Raw genomic sequence first — 19,897 nt, 5'->3', positions numbered from 1 at the left:
CTCCTATAGAGCACCCTCTCTCCTTGACACTAACTCTGTGTACCCTTTTATCTAATGCAGTACTAGGTCTCCAAAGCCCAGCTGTTAATATGTGCTCCTGAGTCAGCAACTGTAGGGGGTTCCATGCAGAAACCACCCCTCCCCCTTGTGCACTGTACTGTACCAGCATCACTGCATATACAATTCCCTTAAGAGTTCCCCACCCCGGCCCTCCCTGGTGGCGCAGTGGGTTAAAGCACAACACTGAGAATCTAAAGCCACTTCCACATGAGTTCAATCTCCACCTGCCCCGGAGGTGACCACATGGCATGGCAGACCTCTCCTGACCCGCCCGCTGCTCCCCTCAGCAGTGTACTTCGTCGATCTGCCTGTTCTGCTTCCCACTTTGTCTCTGGTGAAGGCTCTCGCACCCCTGAGCCTCTGACCTGTACCCCAGTTCTGTATGCACAAATAAATAAATCTTTAAAAAAAAAAAAAAAGAGTTCCCCACCCCTTTGCTCTGGGCTATCAATCCTGTTATGTACTATTGTCATCCACCTCTCCTTCAGGGTTACTGTTTTACTGCAGTCTAAGTGTTAGTATATAGAAACGGCAAGTCCAGTGTCTTCGCTCTACTGCCATCTTGTCAGACAACCCTTAATCTTCATTTTTTTTCAAACAATATTTCAAGAACTTAAGTAAATCACCCAAGCCTAAGTTAGATCACCCACCCAGTTATGTGCTCTCATAACACTGTGATTCTATTTAACTTCATTTGTGTAATAGCTGAATGTTCCACCATAGTTAAAGTGCCATCATGGTATATATTTGTTTTCATTCATACTTCAGTCCCTCAGGGAAACACCAGACATGGAATCAAAGGCCTTTGGTTCAAATCTGATTTGTTTCTTTTCTATTCTTTTCTCTAAAGATTTACCTATCTATGCATACAGAACTGTGGTACAGGCCAGGAGCGGTGAGAGGACTCATCAGAGACAGAGTGGGGAGCAGAACAGGCAGCAGGCAGGTCAGGAGAGGTCCACCAGCATCATGTGGGCCACCTCTGGGGTTGGAGATCAAACTCACACTGAGGTGGCTGTGGCCAGCTTGCAGTGCTGCGTCCCAACCCACCATGCCACCAGGGAGGGCACCTGATTTGCTTCTTACAAAAACTAGGAACAAGATTCCAAATTCCAGAATCACACTTTATACTACTGACCCATATTATATAGCTTCTTTCAATTTATTAAGTCATGGCTTATGGCTTATTTAAAATTTCTTTAAAGGTTAAAACCTCGATAATAATCATTATGAATCAACTAAGATAAAATACAGTGAAATTTAGGAAAGAAACTTACCTGGAATAAGTTCTGTCATCTCATCCACACAATACCAATATTATCAAACAATCCTTCCCCTCTCAAGAAAATGTAATGAAAACATTTGTAAGAAAGGAGCTTATTTTTTAATTTTTATCTTAACTGAAGAAGATACCTAAACCTTTCCACCTTTATTAACACTGTAATACCACTTGACAACCATCAAATCTGACATAATTTGAACAATAATGCACAGATATCTCTCCTGCAAAAATACTAACTGGAATGCTCCTCTGATAATTTATTATTTTCTCATAAATATACCACTATAGAATTAAAAACTTGTGCTTAAACATACAGTGGAAATAAGGCAAATCAATACTGTAGCTACAAAGTATTTGGATTTGGCATTCTATATTTTACAGATTGAAATATCATGTGTTTCTTCAGAGCTGTGAATGTGCCTGTCTCCAAACACCCACAAGTAATTGGTTCTGATTGCTGTACTGTTCTCTACTGGGTCGTATGGGGCTCAAAAACTCTTTACTCAAAGCCCTCTCTGGTTACTGTTACTCAAGATAAAAGCTCTAGAGTAGACCTAAGTAAAAGGTCAAAGACCAACATACTGAAAGTGTTAAAATACTGGCAAGTGTACAATTGATGAGAACTACTGGATAAACTCTGGCATTATTATTATACGTTGCTTAAAAAAATAAATAAAAATGGGCCATCCCTGGTGGCGCAGCAGGTTAAAGCACTACACTAAGAAGCTTAAGCCATTACTGCATGAGTTCGATCCCCGCCTGCCCAGGAGGAGCTCCACATGGAGAGGCAGACCTCTCCTAACCCTCCCACTGCTCCCCTCATCAGTGTACTTCCTTGATCTGCCTGTTCTGCTCCCCACTCTGTCCCTGGTGAATCCTCTCACCCTCCGCATCTCTGGCTTGTACCCCAGTTCTGTATGAATAAATAAATAAATAATTTAGAAAAAAATAATAATAATAAAATAAATAAATAAATAAATGAAAAAGCCATCTAAAGCAGGACAAAGACTATAATATGGCCACTCTCTTTTCATGCATCACAACAACATTATTTACTAAAAGCTTGGTTAATTATGAATTATTTTCATTCTTATCCAGTAAAATGACTGGATATAATAGTAATGAGCACATACTAACCACACTCACGTTCATTAAATAGGCAGTAACCACCAGCATTAATTGTGTACTTAGTATGGCTAAAAACACTGACTTAAGTGCTGTTTTAGTTCTTTTACCTGCCCATAAAAACATTTCCTCATATTCACATATATTTCTTAGAGCCATATGTATAGCTATCTCAGCTCTAGGACGTGAATATAACGACCAAAGAAATGTGTGTAGGGAAGAGAACAACTATTCATTGAGTACCTACTAATATTTCAAACACTATGCATTTAATCCTCACAACAACACTGAGTGTAGGCATTTTTATCCACATTGCAAATAAAAAAAGTGATGCTCAGATTTTTATATGGATAACTAATAACAGGACAAGAAAGCATACTCACACTGCCCTATGCGGGACTTGTGGGAGGAAAGTACTGGTTGTGGAGTAGGCAGATCATTTGCAGACCAGGTAATAGTTTTCAGAATGGTGAAATAGCAAATATTAGAGAGTTGGAATAACAGCAAAACAGAGACTGAATCAAAATGAATTTTAGGAAGAAAAAAGGAAGCAGGAATGTGGTACTGCAAGAATGAACTGGCAACATAAAAGGTGGGGTGACTGTTGCAAGCAGTCTTGGGAGCCACTGGGTACAGTTATTTGAGTGAGCTGGAAGTCTTTAAGTGAAAGGGAGTAATGAACTAAAATAGCAATGCATTTCACAAAAAAATATATAATTTAATTCATTAAACATAGTATACTTGACAAATTGCCTACTGCTCAGAAAAATATATGTTTTGATTATTCTTCCTTTCACAAAGTATCAAATTGCCACACATTCTCCAAAAACGCCACCAACATTTCATCTTCTCATTTCATCTCTCCTTCTTACAATAGTAGATCTACCCCCCCCCCTTTTATACCTACTTTTCTGATCTGCTTATGTGTCCATTTTCCTTGCTAGAGGAGGAACCCACAATGATCGAGGCAATGTCTTATTAATTTCATCCACATAATACAAGTAAAAAAATGGATAAAAACTCACAAACGTCAGCATCTTTCAATAATAACTGTCAATAAATGCAAATGGTCTAATCATCCAATTAAGCGACAAATTATCAAATGAACAAATTAAGCAAAATCAAACTATCTTTCAACAAGAAATCTCCTGTAAATAGGTTGGTTAAAGGGAAAGAATGGAAAAAGAAACAGCAGGCAAATACTAGTTGGAGCAAAGCTAACATGTGAATAGGTGACAGCAAAAATCTAAGAACTGCTTCTGACTGGGACAGAAGCAGACCCCCACAGGCTTCTAGTGAAGGACACACTGAGGCAGAGTCAAGGCATTCCCTCTTCAAACAAGACTCCCTGGGTCCTATGAACATTGCATTCCTAAGTCTCACACTTAATATTGCAACATGAAATGCTTAAGCAGAAGAAGGTAAAGAAGAAGAAGGTTGTAAAGGAACAGGCAGAGAGATATGAGGAAAACCAAGAAAGAATGATGCCATGAAAATAGAGTAATTTCAAGAATAACATATCAAAACTATTATTTGCTGCTGAAGATCAGGTAAAATGAGGATTGGAAATGACCTTTGGATTTACTGTGTAGAGACCCTCTTAATAAAGTCAGCAAGAGGTGAAGGAGTAAGTACCCTTACAGCAGAAAACACCCCAAATTGCTTGCTTTTATGTCACTGATAGTCTACTGACATAGAGAGCAAACAGGTTATTTCAAGTAAAGAAAATACACTAGCAGTCAATCGATGATAAGTAGTATTATGAAAAATATTAAGCAAAGTACATAAGCAAAGCAAAGCAAAGCACTAGTGAGGTACAGTGTTTGTAAGGGGAATGTTGGTGGTTGTAATTTTAAAGACCATGGTCATAGAGGGTCACTGGGATGTTCACACATGAGCTAATATCTGAAAGGAGTTGAAGAGCCAAGTCATAGCTACCCATCTGTTTGCTCCAATGTTAATGTTAATGTCTTGTTTCTGTAAAATATATCATTAAAGTTATCAACAGCTGAATGGCAAAATGATGTTTTGCTTTAAACGTTACCTTTATATACTGTATTCAAACCAAATAAGATAAAATTTCGCCAGTTATTGATAATTTTCCGAATCTCACAATTTTTCTGAATCTCTACCTTTCATGAAAAAAAGTTTCAATGTTTATTCCTTTATGCCACAAATGTATTCATCTTTGGATACTCCCCGAACACACATTTCAAATGTAGAAAATGTTGTTTAGTCTTCAATGACTGCAAATTTCATCATGGGCTAAAATTTTAAGACATAAAATGACTGCTGAAACTGAATTTTAATCATATAGATGAATCACAACATGCATCTTTAGTTAGGCATGTATTATGGATAAGTCTAGTTTTCTGCAGAGAATAATCACATGTTCTAATTACCATTTTGGTTATACGCATAATTAATAATATTCTGTCTTAATGGGACACACTGAATCTTCAGACAGTTGCAAGCTTTAACTATGCACACTGCCAAATCCAACTGTCAGCTGCACTGCCAAACACAAAAGAATCTCAATGTAGTGTTTTAGCATTGATAACAATATACATATCTTTATACATAATACAATAGAAAAATTAATTGCTTTTCTTCCTTCAAATTTTTCTCCACATTAACAATTTTATGTCATTTAATTTACTCTGAATTATATAATATATGTGGGCCAATAATCTTCTAAGCAACAAAAATATGAATGTAAATGTGACCCAAGATCCAAAAAAGAAAGATATATTGTGGTGCTTACTGATTGTAAACTTTCATTTTCACGTAAACAAGCTGTGTGAAGTTCTGATTTCAACGTTGCGATGTGACTTCGATGCGATGTCATTTCCTTCTCTAATGTAGTGATTCTAGTGCTTGCGAGCTGGTAGACATCCATGAAACTTTTAATCATAGCCTTAAGAAATAAAAATAATGTTACATACAATTCAAAGACAGATGTCTCCAAAGGAGATTTGCCATAATTTGAAGTCAAAATTATTAAAATTTTAAAATAAACAACTTGTTATATATTTTTTTAAATAATAAAGCTAAGTTTCACATTTGTATTGAGAACAGTGAGTATTTTAAGAATGTCTGGGAGAAAATAAATGAGACTTCTTTTACAGAATATTTATTTAAATAAGATATACTTTGATCTATTGTTCTTAAAAGTTATAATGCAATTTTTAAAGATGGCACACTTATTTTCTTTGTAAAGTTGAATTCAATTTGTAATATGATCTAAATTTCAATCTTAAGATACATAACAAATGGTTATATAAGCATGATATTTCAAAATGAGCTGAGTTAGTAAAATTTTCAAACTACCTAAAAAATAATATTGAAATAGAGTTGAAGTAATCCTGTGATATTTTTAAGTATAAATAATGTAATTCCTATATTGTAAGAAAAATATAATGATTTCTATTCATATAACAGAGGAATGCCCTTTTATTACACTATATATAATAAAATAAAACACACAAGCAGATGCTATTAACTTTTTCTCTCCCCTAAATATTAATAGTATACTTGGGGGATTATATTACAGTTTAATTATATTTTACAGCTTTTTTCTAAAGCAAACCATAGTGAATTTTAATTACAAGAATGCTGATAAACCTTTTAAAAATCTTTCAAAATACTTCAAATATAACAAAAATCAAACATTTCAACAACACAAATATTGTTATATTTTTTATAAGAAAAAATTATGCTCTAACCATAGCCACAATTTAATACAATAGTAAACAGTCTGAGAATTTCCAAGTTACAGTCAGTCTTAAGAGTCTGATTTGGAATGGTTTTTGAAAAAGTAGATAGCTGAGCAACTCTGAATGTGTGTGAAATAATTAGATAACCAGAGTAAGAAACAATGCATACAGTGTCTGGGGAACAGAAATAGGTCTGTTGTAGATAAGACTAAGAAAATTCACACCATTTTTACCTAGTAAACATCTACTTGCCCTGAAAAACTCAACTTAGATACAACCTCTTTCAAGCTTTCCTTGAGCATAGTGTTAACTTCCATTCTGGTTTCTATGGGTCATTTATGCTTGTATCTACAATTGCATTTACTGCCTTAGCCTTACTAAACTGGGAAGCTCCTAAGGCCAGATGCTGTGCTTAATCACCTCTGTATCTTTAATGATGACAGTGGACCACAATTAGCACTTGTTTGATCAAATGGATGGATGAAAACTTGGAAAAGATTGACAAGTTAAGGTCAATATTTTGGAATAAAATATTTTACAGGGAAAGATAAATGATATTTGGGAAATATAATTTTAGCTCTCCAATGAATAAAATATTATTTGTTTAAGTCAAAAAAAAGAAGCAAAAGGATAGCCATAGAACACACAAAATGATTTCTATTAGCCAATACTAAATAACCATGGTATAACTGTATGTTTAGAAATATCTCATCTATCATTTGAAGGTAAGCTTGGGTTTCAAAAGAATGTTACAGTAAAAATAATCAAATCATATCTGTTTCTTTTAATGTCAAGTCTCAGCTCACAAATTCATTTACTATCTCCAGTGAGACAGTTGACCAAGAATCAATTTTTTTTTTTTATTTAATCCTCATTCTGCTACTTACTTAGTTTTATGTTTATGGGTGATGCCACATCATCTCTCAGAGCCTCTACCTAACCCCTTGTAAGAAATCAGTAAGAAAGATTATGCAACCAATGAATTAGAAGATAAGGAAGGAAACAATTCCAATTACAATCACATCACCAAGAACTAAATACTTAGTAGAAAAATTGACAAAATAGATGAAAAACTTGTATAACAATAATTGTAAGACATTATTGATAGAAAATGACAAAAGACATGGAAAGATAGTCTCTACTCATAGATTGGACATACTGAAATTGTCAGAATGGCCATTTTACCCAAAGCAATAATAGATTCAATGCCTCTCAAAGTTTCAATGGCACGTTTCAAAAAAAAATAGAGGAAACATTACTAAAGTTCATATGGAACCACAAAAGATCCCAAAGAGTCAAAGCAATTAGGAGAAATAAAAATAAGAAGCTTCTCTGAAGGTCATCAACTGATAATAATTCTGAGGAGCCAATAAGAAAAAGGACCAGAAACAAATTGTATAGAAACCCTATACAAAACACAAGCAAGAGAACACTTACAAGTGCAGGTCTGACTGCAGGTGGGCTTGAAGCGACACATAAATAGTTGTGAAAATGGAAGAAGGGTTTAGTTAGCCCTGCTTTTTTAATAGCCTGAAACTTTTAACTCAATAAAGTGTTATTAATATTGATTTTAATGAAAGAAATATAATTACATTAAGTGTAACTACAAAAATGAAATTTAAAAAAATCTTAATGTATATAACTTTTTGTGAAACAAGAGTTTAGAAATATAATTCTGAGTCCCCACCTTCACCACTCCCACAGCACATGGCTACACAGATGATATTCAAATGGAGAAGTGCATTACTGATTGTGTTTATTAAATCATGACACTCATATTTCAAACTTATCAATGAAATAAAGGTTTTAATAACATTGTCTAAAAATGTCCAATCTCCCTGAATTAATCAACTGCTAGAAACTAATACATGTGTTTTTTATTTTAACAAATACATTTATACTAAATATATTTTATATTTTAACAAAGGTTCAAAATATACTTTGGTTAAAAATATACTTTTAAGCTTTTATGTGCACATACATGAAGTTTTATAGACAATCTCATTTTTAGAAAAAGAAATTCATAATTTTGAAATACTTCCAAATGACTATTTTTAGAAGGCTATTTCATAAAACCCATTCAGTAAAGTAGTTGGGCTTTTCTGACAAATGTTGATTTATCTTGATATGCCAGAATATGTTGTTTGGTGGTGGCAGGGGGATTGTTAAACAATTTTCTAGATAGTCACGTGCCATCAAAGGAAGAAAGTACAGATTTGGAATCCTTCTCTTTTTGTTAAAGAAAACTGTGTAATTCCTACTCAAGTTCAAGAGTATTTTGAAGCAATTTGTCACAAGAAAAACAACCTATTTCTTATCTGAGGGCACACAGATCTAGCTCGACTCTTAACTCTTTGCTCAAAGTGAATTATACCTTGGCACCAATCTATGCAAAGACACCAACCTACTTCCAGACATCACCATGTAAGTAAAAAATTATGGGAATCAATAAGGCCTCGGTATAATCAAATCTTTGCCCAAATGTGTTCTTTCTCCCTATATAGTTCCCAAGCTTCAAAGCTGGTATGAACTGCAATTCTAGCAACACCTAATTTGTGTCAGATACTATGTTATGAAGACTTTTGCTTATTTTTTTCTAATTCTGCAGTAACACTAAAAAAAATCACATTATCGCTATTTTACAAAATAAGAAGTTACGGTTTAAAGGTATTGCGAAGTGCCTTATCCAATATCCAAGCTACCTAGTTATTAAAGAATGGAATGAGATCCAAATCTATGTCTCTCCAATTCCAAAACCAAGCTCTTGCTATAGTTTATTAATTTGCTTTAGCTTAGCTTACTTTTTTTTTTTACTTGTTTGTATTTGGCTGTCTAGCATACAAAGTTTTTCAGTGAACTTATAATAATAATATAGGCTTTCTGAGTTTTGTAAAATTGCACAGGTCATCTGTCACAACATTCATATATATGTATATGTCAATTTAATCCATGTTCTCTCATCAACTGACTGATAAAGGTAGTTAAACAAAGTCCTTGATTCTGCTATGAAACTAGGATTTTCAAAAAGCTCAAACCCATGAACAACTATCATACCACACTGTCCGAGATAACTGTTTTTGCTATTGCAAATATTTAAATAAATATTTAAATAAAAGAACTTCAAGTAGACCTATGGGGGGGGGGTCAATCACTCTGTAGAATGGGTTCAATAAAAATTTGCAATAGATTAATAAATATTTATCTTATCCAAATGTCACAGAATTTTACATTCCCCTCTTCTATCTTTTAATTCTAAAGAAAATAGAATTTAAAAAAGGACTGAGATTATTTTGATGAGAAAAAAATTAAATTAAGCTCATAAATTACAACAAATCTATTATTACATGCACAGAAGATAACTTGAGGGGGGGAAATCTTGGAAAACAACTTCTAGTGTTTGACTTATATAAACGACAGTGTATTGAACATCTCTTAGCAGCCTGACTTAAGGGTCTAATATTGTTAATAGATGATTTTACAAGCAAAATACCAAGACAGTGACATCCTAAAACCTACCCACTCAGGAGAATTAGCTTGTTCTCATTTTGAGTGAGATCCATGCATACTGAATATAGTTATAGAAAGAACAGCTTTGGTTTATGAAGAACAGGGAAGGCTTTTATCTCGCCATAGCTGAAGAAAGAAGAAGAAAATTACCTATCTTTTATGTGGAAACTAGAATTTTTGTGAACCAGGTGTTTCCCCCCTCCCCCATTCTCTCATGTAATTCTCATTCCTGGATAGCCCACTTTGGGCCCTACATGTTCTAGGGGTTTGTATACATGTCCTACTATATGTCTTTTGTGGGTTGGTCTGGGCCACTTAAGATTACCCATATAAGATTGTGTACTAAGACTACAACCTTAGTACAGAGTCTGACTGAAATGGTGTAATTAGATTAAATACTTAACAATGTCAATGTACACATGGACACACGCTTCTCTGCCGGTGATGCTAACAATGTCCAGTAAAGTGTGTCAGGTTATTAGAAGAGAAAAATTGCTGCAAATTCAAAACCTCCCTAGTTAGGCACAATTGAAGATAAAATAACCTGAGTTGACTTGATACAATGTTGTCTATAGCTCAGACATGGCTTCGTTTGGTTTTATTTTATAAAATTAAAAAGAGAATCAAAGTTTGTTTTCCCCTTTACACTATTTGAATTAGCTCTGGACATGACTTACCCATCACCCAAAATTTCTACTGGTACCAGTATGAAGGATGTAAATATGCATAGGCATTTTCAGGTATAAGAAGGAGCCTTATGGGAAACCACATTTAGCAGAGTTGCAGAATACATTAGCAGCAGATACTTTTTTTTTATTATGTTTTATTTGTATAGTGTTTAGACTACAAAGTTTTTTCTGACCCACACTCAACCATGGCATATACAACTTAAATGTGCCAAAAACAAGACCAATTCATTTTCAAGTAAGTTATTTCCAACCAAAATTGAATGAAAGCCAATCTTGCGGCTAAGTGCAGCATCTAGATTGATGGTGATTACTATTCTTATTATGTTAAAAGTTACTGCAAGGAAAGACCAAAGGGATAAGAAATGACATGTTGGTTTCCTACAAGAATATGAAAAAGCAATCATCAAAACAACCAGACTGTAAAAAGTTCCTTTTGGAATCTATTGCCTCTATACATAAAGTTGTAAAATGCAATGGTGATTTTAGAAAAGTTTTAAGAAAAAGTTTCTCAAAAGATAAAGTTAATCAATAGTAATAAAAACAAAAATTTCAATGACCTTACTTTAGTTACTTAAAAATTTAAGTAATATACAAAATAATTAAGTAATTATAATTTATCATAAAGATAAATCCTAAGAATTAGCATTCCATTAATGTGTTGTAAGAGGCTGGAATAAAATGAGTCATTTAGTAGCACAATTAATTGTGGTCATTGATAATCATGATGAAACTTAACTCCTTACTTGAGCTCTTCTTCATAAAAAATATATTATTCTAGTTATTTCTTAAACACCTACTTGTTTTGAACCCATTGGGAATTTTACAGTAGAAATTGTTAGGTTGCTTTGGATTCACATAGCCATCAAGGTTCACACAAAGACGATCCCTCCTATAACATTTCTCAATCTTTCTAGCCAGAGACAATTTCATTCTCCTCAAAAGACAAGTTAGCATACTTCTAACTCTTCTGTAGCAATCATGCATTCCATCTCATTTCACTCTAATTTCATAATTTCCACACAAAAGAAAAGTTTTTTAGTCAATTCTGTATCCCAGAGCATAGCATACTGTCTAGCAGTTGGTAGGCACTCTATACATCATTGAATGATATTAGCCAATTTCAAATCTGTATGATCAAATGAATCTACCACTTTCTTTAAGTTAATTTTCTGGTATATACTGGTCTTCAAATACATCAAGTAATAATTTCATCTTCCCTCTAAGACAGTAGAAAACTGTGAAGCAATGGCTACTCTTGTTCCTAAGTCTCCTGTGGATTACCTGGGGTCAGGGATACACACAACAAGGTCTTCACATTCCCAACACCTTGCTCTCTTACCTAGGGCAACTTAGGTGACTTCTCTTGACACTGTAAGAATCTGTGTTATCCTATCTAGTGAGAACAAATCAGGATAGGCAAAGAAAGACATGGGTCTATGTGGTAAGGAATTTTATTCACTCTGCTTTTAGGACATAAAGTGGGAAAGTCCCAAAAAATAATACTAAGAGAATTCCTACTCACATGGAACATAAATGTCTCATTTTTAAATAGGTATTAAACTTGAAAAGCTTGCATTAAAGCAATAATACACATTTATTTGTGTAGAATCTGTTTTATAATGCTAGTAATATTCTCCCAGGCCCTTAATTGAAAATTTGGAAACATGTTCTAGAGATCAAGATTATTCAAGTTTTGGAATATGGACATTAAGTAACATTCTCAACAAGATCAGAGATAGCATGCGCTAATAAAATATATTTTACAGCACAACACTTGAATAATTATACATAAGGGGATAGACTATGCAGAACCTCAAATCAGTTTTTAGATTTCTGCCACAAAATAAGTTTAGGTTAGATTTTTGCCTCTGATTTTCAGTTTTCAGAGCATTTTAGAATTTGGGGTTTCATATGTGCAGTTACAGGCATGAATGACGAAATCCAATTGCTGTATTATTTAGAAAATTTTATCATTTTGGGTTGTTGCTATATTTATGTCCATAGGGTCATGAAATCACTCGAATATATAAGTATACACATATATGTATATATGTGCAAAATAACCCCAATGAATAATCTGAGAACTTATTGTATTATTTTCAGTGTGATATTATGGTAGGTTTAAAAGAATTAGAAATCAACATACATATATGAAGATGTATATGGTTCTCAATGAACCTTAAAGTAACCGCCCAAAATTAAAACAGGATGTCAAAGTCAAATAAAATATTAAAAGCAAAACTTATTTCAAAGCTCTTTGCCTTTTCATAATTTTTAAGTTCATTCTAGAGATCAGCAAGGGAAAAATTTAAGATTTTCAGAGCATATATTAATCTCCACAGAAATAAGCGTTTTGCCTTAAATGTGCCTGGAGTAAAACAAGGCGCTATCAATCCCGCAGGGTCTCCCCAATGTGCCTCCTTGTGGTCTCTGCCAAGAACTCAGAGACTATGCTGCTAGTGTCCCTTGAGGGGCTCATCCCTACTCCCACTCATCCTCACTACCGGGACTTTCTTGTAGAGAAAGAGAACATGGACGAGAGTAAGTAGGTTCCAAGAGCTGTCACAGACTTGCTCAGATGCACCTCCTCTGAAGGAAGGAGACTATTAGCTAGAGTTTGCAGTTTAAAAAAAAAAAATGTGCTTTGTTAAAAAATAAGATTATTATTTCTAAAGAAAGTAATGAGGAAAACTATTAATAAGTGTTTTAATATTTACTTTTCCTTTAAAAATAAATGAAGTAATTGAGCTAAAAATTTGTATAATAGATGAATAATTGGCTTGGCTTTGTCTTAGAATGTATAAAATGCAAAAATTTGAGTGTTTATGAAATATTGTAATGAATAGTTGAATATACTGTCTTTAGTAACAGTGGAATATTTATTGTATAAACTTTAATGTCAAAGACTTTTTCAGAAGCTTTTATAGCTTATATTTTTGGTTTAATATATACATTTTTTTAGGAAACCTAATTTAGTAAGTCTAAAGATTTAAATTCTGTGTTTCACTAATTATTCATAGTGATAAGAATCTAATACTAGAGAAATGTGATGGTCATGACCATCATCTTGTCTTAAATGGTCTAAATGTAATTTAAGAGAACATTCATGTTGGTATCAGTAAAATGATGACTTCTGTATTAACAAATCTGTCAATAAGATTTTGTTCCTAATTATTTTTCTCTTAGTTGTGGATTTTGACATCCAGGGTCCACTGTACATGGAACAGTACAACAAGCACGTAACAAGAAAGATATCTTATATCTTTCACAGTTCCTAAATTTATTCTGGTCACTGAATATCTTTGTTGTACTTAGCCACTCTATGCTAACAAGAAATCATTTAAGCTTTTATTTCTCAGTAAATAAATGCTTGGTAATAATGTGACACACCCAAAACTTTCAAAGAATTCCTTTACAGTGGATGACAAATTACAGTATTCCTCAGCTTACAAACACTGTCTCTATAGTTGTCACAGCTGCTATCTGGCAAGGGCTTTCTGTAATACCCTATGTCTCATAAAAATTTCTATATTATCCTTTAACATAATTTATCAAACACAAGATTAAGCTGCATTCTTAATTGAATGTTGACGATTTTTATTTATTTGTCTATGCATAAAAGAGCTGGAATGTAGGTCATAGGTAAAAGGGGTGAGAAATTCCCCACTGACAGAGTAGGAAGCAGAACAGGAAGATTTACTGAAATGTACTGCTGAGGGGAGCAGCAGGTGAGAGAGGAGAGATCTGCTGTGCCATGTGGGTCAGCTCTCTAGCCAGGGATCAAACTCAGGCCACAACAGTGATAGTGCTGAGACTTAACCCCTAAACCAACAGGGAGGCCCTGTGCATTCTTATTTAATCATAATTTCCTCAATTTTAGAAAGATTAAAAACATGATGTATTTTTCTTTTTGATTTTAAATTTTGTGAGGAAATCTTTTCACTTGCCACAAAGATCACTTTGCTTTTTTCAATGTGGACTTGCTACATGAACAAGAAGCCAGATACTTTCTTCATTTTAGTGCTTTGTTTTCTGTCTTCGTCTTTTTAATGCTAATAACTTATACAAAGTCAGGTTCATTTTGATATTCATTATAAAATATATGCTGGACAAAGAATGCCCTATATCACTGAAACAAGGGTTTATGTTCTACACAGAAATTCTATTTGTGGGATGGGAGTAAAATAACTCTTACTCAGAAAAGAAGTGAAAATATTAACATTTTGTGTTTTCTTTAGTGAGCTATTTCTTACTCTTTTCATAAAAGTTACATCTCTTTTTTCAGTCAGCAGCCTAAGAGATTGGTCCATTAAATGAAAACAAAACAAAACAAAAAGCTACTATTACTAGGAGGTTTTGTAAGTGAAATTACTTAGTGTATATTTTATTGGTTATTAAATATACAGAAATTTATATAACCTGATTTTTTTTAAAGATTTATTAATTTGTGCATACAGAACTGGGGTACAGGCCAGAGACTCAGGGGTGGCGAAAGACTTCACCAGAGTGGGAAGCAGAACAGGCAGATCGACAAAGTACACTGCTGAAGGGAGCAGCGGGCGGGTCAGGAGAGGTCTGCCACACCATGTGGTCACCTCCGGGGCAGGCGGGAATCGAACTCATGCGGAAGTGGTTTCAGCTTCTTAGTGCAGTGCTTTAACCCGCTGCGCCAACAGGGAGGGCCTGATTTTTTTTTTTTTTAACATTTTAAAAAAGACAGATTTACTAGGAAAAGAAGAAAGGAAAAAAGAGAGGCACCTGCATAGGCCCAGGTGAAAAAGACTGCTTATAAATCACCTCTTCACTGTGATTCTGGTAACTCCAAGTTTAAATAAGTGGGAGGGGAAATTTTACCACAATTTGAAGATTGAAGAAACTTTTAGTATCTTCAGTATTTTCAGTTCAACCACACACACACACACACACACACAGACACACACACAAGCAATAATAGTCTGTTTAATAAAACTTAAGGCATCTGTGAAATTATTACAAGAAATTACTTTGTGCCTAGTTTTAGACTGAATGATTTACTACTGCATTTCCCTTAATCTTTAAGTTGCATATTCATTGCTGTATTTTCCTCTAACTGCTGTCACTTAAATTGTCATGCAGAATAGGGCAAATCAGGGTCAGTTTATATAAGCGGCATCAATCTGAAGAACTTCATCAGTCTTTATTTCAAGGCATTATGCAAAGAAAACTGACATTAAGAGAGCCTTAACTGACAGCAAATGAAATCAATCAGCAAATCACTAAGCCATAATAAACTCACTCAATTTGTAGATAACCCTTCCTTTTCCAGGTCTTCACCTAGGCAGTCCATCAAACACTATTTTTTTGTCCAAGTAGCTAAAATGAATAGCAATTCAGTTGTAGCACTTGAAAGTTCAAGTGCTCACAGGCTTTAGTCTCTCAATAATAAGCATTAAAAGGTATTATCTAGTAGGGTTATACTTATACTTAAATAGGTTTTAAAAGTGAGTAATAAGATAGTGAAAGGGTCAAGTTTGGGATTTAGTTTTTGCCTCTTAACATTAATGACAAAGAAATTATGTTCATATCATTTAACAGCTTTACTTTGTGTTTCCTAGGACAGTAAATGCTCTGTACTTTCAGGTTTTGTGGTTTGTATTTTTACTAAATGTGTCCCAAGTATTACAGATACCAGCAAATAACGTCACCATTTTAGAGTTGGAATTTAAAATCTAAAATAAAATTGAATCATGTAAATAAAGCAACAAATTGAGATAAAAGAAAAAAAAACAATAGTAATGTTTGAATTACTTTGTATAGTAATTATTTGAATAGAATCACCAAAGTAAGTGACTCTTTGCTGACTATACACTCAACTGGAAGAAAACAATAACGCTGCAGACCATTTTATTGGTTTTTTTGACTGTACATGTCACTACTAAAGTAAAACTTGTATCAAACAGGTCATCAATCAAAAACATTAAAAAGAGCCAAATGCAAAGACATTTCTCAATGTACTTTGGTCACTTTTGCTGACTGCTGGCCAGTTTGCAGATCAGTCCAACATAGCCTACACTACTTTAGCATTTTATAATATAAAAAGCACCCTCACATGCACACTATCTAATCTCCCCATAGCCCTTTGAGTGAGAGCAAGACAGGCTTGACCATCCTCATTTAATAATGAGGAAATGGAGTGTTGAGTGACCTGCCAAATTGTTTAAATTACAGTGCCAGGACTTCAATCCAGGCACTCAGAAACTCCACCTAGGTTCTGCATAAACACTATTTTGCCTGCCTTTTGCCACAGAAAACAAAATCATTTTATCTCTTCCAAATTCTATGCTGTTAAGAAAGCAATTCCCATTCAGATCAACATGATGTTTCCAGCAAACTCAATGACATACAGAAAATTGCATAGATTCAATGTTGCGGACTTCCCTGAATCTGATTTACCCGCTTGTCTTTTAGAAAGTCAGAAATCTCAGCCTGAAATTGAAAACTAAGCAACCATACACCTGACCAAGGAACATTTTGTGCCAAATATTTAAAGGAAACCTACTCAAAATGTATTCGTAAGTGTGGTTCAATCTCAAAGTTCTTTCACACGTATCATTAAGATCCTCATTATCAACCCAAGATGCAGCGGACAGTATCATCTTCATACTACCCGTGAGAACCTAATACATCAGAATTAAGGGTTGGCGTGGCAGACCTCTCCTGGCCCGCCCACTGCTCCCCTCAGTCGTCGATCTGCCTGTTCTGCTCCCCACTCTGTTTCTGGTGAATCCTCTCATCCTCCACATCTCTGGCCTGTACCCCAGTTCTGTATGAATAAGTAAATCTTTAAAAAAGAATTAAGGGTCACAAACACACAGAAAATAGTTGATTCTAGGACAGATATTCAATCACACTTTCACTACCAGACGATGATAATCCATATTCATCCTTCACAAGAAAGGCCAGTGCTGTATACCATGAGAAAGAGATAACAGATGGATAAAAAAAAAAAAAAAAAAATACAGCGAAATTCTGCAACCAGTGTAATTTGGTATAGGAGGTTGTATAGGGAGGAGTTGATCTTTTCTACAGCCAATCTTATTTCTTTCTGATACAGCTGCATAACCTGTTCAACTTTCTGATACTGAGTCTTCTATGATTTTTTTTCTAATTATTATTTCTTGGAATAAATAAAGTAAGCAATCAAAAAAATAAAAGTGGAAAAAGAACTTTCTGAATGATGTTTAGCCTTTTTTTTAACAATTCCTATCAATTTTACTTGCTCTTGATTCAAGTCACTGATACTAAATAATTCCCACAGAGAAAAATTCATGAATATTTTCAGATGAATTAAGGAGTAATGAGTTAAGAGATTTTTCAGTATGAAATTGCCATGTAGCAGAAACTTTATACCGATGAATTTCCTTGCCCTCATATTTCATCCTGTCATTTTGCAAAGGCAAAGAGAAAAAAAAAAATCTCCACATCAAAAAAAAAAAAAAAAAGTTACCAGGTGTGGTAAGGGTGTGAGAAAATAGCAACTCTCCTACTGTAGACTGACCCAGTCCTATTAAAAAAAAAATGCATAAAGGTTCCTCATAATACTAAAACTAGAAGCACCATATGATCCAGCAGTTCCACTCCTACATAGAGACCTGAAGAACACGAAAGCACTAATTCCATAGGATACACATATTCATGTTCACTGCAGCACTAGTTATGGAATAGCCAACTTATGGCTACTCAGCTCTATGTTTTGCCATTTGTGACAAATGTGGATGGAACTGTAGGAAGTTATGCTATGTGGACTATAGAGAAACAAAACAAAGGACAAAACTAAATCAAAACACACCCTAGAAATCTGAGTGCAGAGTTGAGGCTGCCAGAGGGAGAGTATGGGAGACAGGGAACCGGAGAGCCCCGTAGCAGAGAGGGGTGGGTTATTGGTGTTTTGGTATATCTAGTATGATACTATCCATCTGAAAAGGTGTGATCCTAGACCTCTGAGTCATATGCAGCCCTGTAAATCAACATTACCCCAATAAAAATAGCAAAAAGTTACATGGCTAACATCAATAACTCACTGTCCTACCTATCAAAACTAAATATAAACTTGTGTTTGTTAGACCAGTTCTTGTCAGGAAAAATGTTTTCTGGGCTGAATCCTCATTTGACTCAATAATAAACTCTTTGCCTAAATACCACACACACACACAAACCCTGTCATTTCAAACCACTGCTCATCTGAAATAAAATCCATGATGTCAGGTGTAAAATGTTTCCTCTGCTAAGTAGTTCTGAAAATCTTTTTTGGAACTCCAAGTTTTTGATAGACATTTTTTAAAAATCTCTGCTATCTCTTAGTGCCCAACATTAACCTCTTTTCCTCCAACAATTAATCTTTTAAAGCAAAATATGGGGAGTTGGAAAAGTTGGTAGCATACATTATCTGGTGAAATACAAGGAGCAAAAAAGGATAATTTTACATATTTATGATTCTTTCCTAAAACTGTGTTTCATGCATTCCCTCTCCCTCTCCACCACAGGAAGGGGATGAAGGTGGAAGAGAGAACTCAGGAGATGAGAGGACTTACAATAATGCCAAACTACTTTAATAATGGCTGGCTGCTAGGCAAAGTCTCCAGCAAAGTCTTCCTGGTCATCAAAAACAAAGATGGTAGGAGAAGATGCAGGTAGGGATAATAAAGCATAACACACAATGAAAATAATCAATGCTTAAATGCTACTATTTAATTAAATAATAATTATTTTCCCAACTTGCAACATACCCTTAAAATTGGTCCCTCTGTACATATTAACATCTTAATTCTTAATATTTTGTCTCACTTGGCATTATTTACAGTTCTATTACCAGGATATTTTGAAGTAACTTAATCATTTTCAAGTCTTCAGAGTAGAATTCTAAAATTTTAACTGCAAATAACAAAAATATTTTCTCTGACAACATTCCATCAGAAAATGTCTTTTACACTTCCTAGTGAAAATAGAAAAAAACAAATGCACTAATTCTTATGTTCACCCTCATTGAGATCTCAACCTAGCACACTGAGATTCTCATTGGTACAATTTATATTCCTCCAAACTATAGACTACAGCTGCCGAGTGGTTAGATGAAACAAAGGATAGCACCACTTCATCAAAATGCATTTATTCTCAGATGAACCATATGTTTTTTTTTTTAGCTAATTGTTTTTTCCTAACACACAGAGCTCTTTTCTGGGAATTTCCCAACCTTTGAAAAAGGCATTATTTCAACCTTTTTCTTTTTTTTTTTTTTTTGATTCTACAACTCATCTAAATTTTTTATGTCTTTTAACGTAAAATTTTGATTTATATCCCTACGACCCAGCAACCCCACTCCTAGATCTCTACCCAAAAGACACAAAAACACTGATTCAAAAAGATACCTGCACCCCCATGTTTATTACTGCTTTATTTACAATTGGAAAAATATAGAAGCAGCCCAAATGCCCAAAAGTAGATGACTGGATTAAAAAGATGTGGTACAGGCCCTCCCTGGT

At 34.3% G+C, this 19,897-nt stretch overlaps 1 protein-coding gene across 1 annotated transcript in view; it reads right to left on the bottom strand.

Moving 5' to 3' along the window:
• Window positions 1–19,897, bottom strand: part of CCDC171 (coiled-coil domain containing 171) — a 224,718-nt gene that overhangs the window by 29,950 nt on the left and 174,871 nt on the right. The window contains exon 25 of the mRNA XM_004677677.2: window positions 5,232–5,384. Coding sequence (XP_004677734.1) covers window positions 5,232–5,384 — 153 coding nt within the window. The remainder of the gene's footprint in view (window positions 1–5,231; window positions 5,385–19,897) is intronic.

Source organism: Condylura cristata, unplaced genomic scaffold (genome assembly GCF_000260355.1).
Source record: "Condylura cristata isolate star-nosed mole 26May11 unplaced genomic scaffold, ConCri1.0 scaffold00006, whole genome shotgun sequence".
Taxonomy (NCBI): Eukaryota; Metazoa; Chordata; class Mammalia; order Eulipotyphla; family Talpidae; genus Condylura; species Condylura cristata.
The sequence above is the reverse complement of the archived record's forward strand: the minus strand, read 5'-3'. Positions and strand labels throughout refer to the sequence as shown.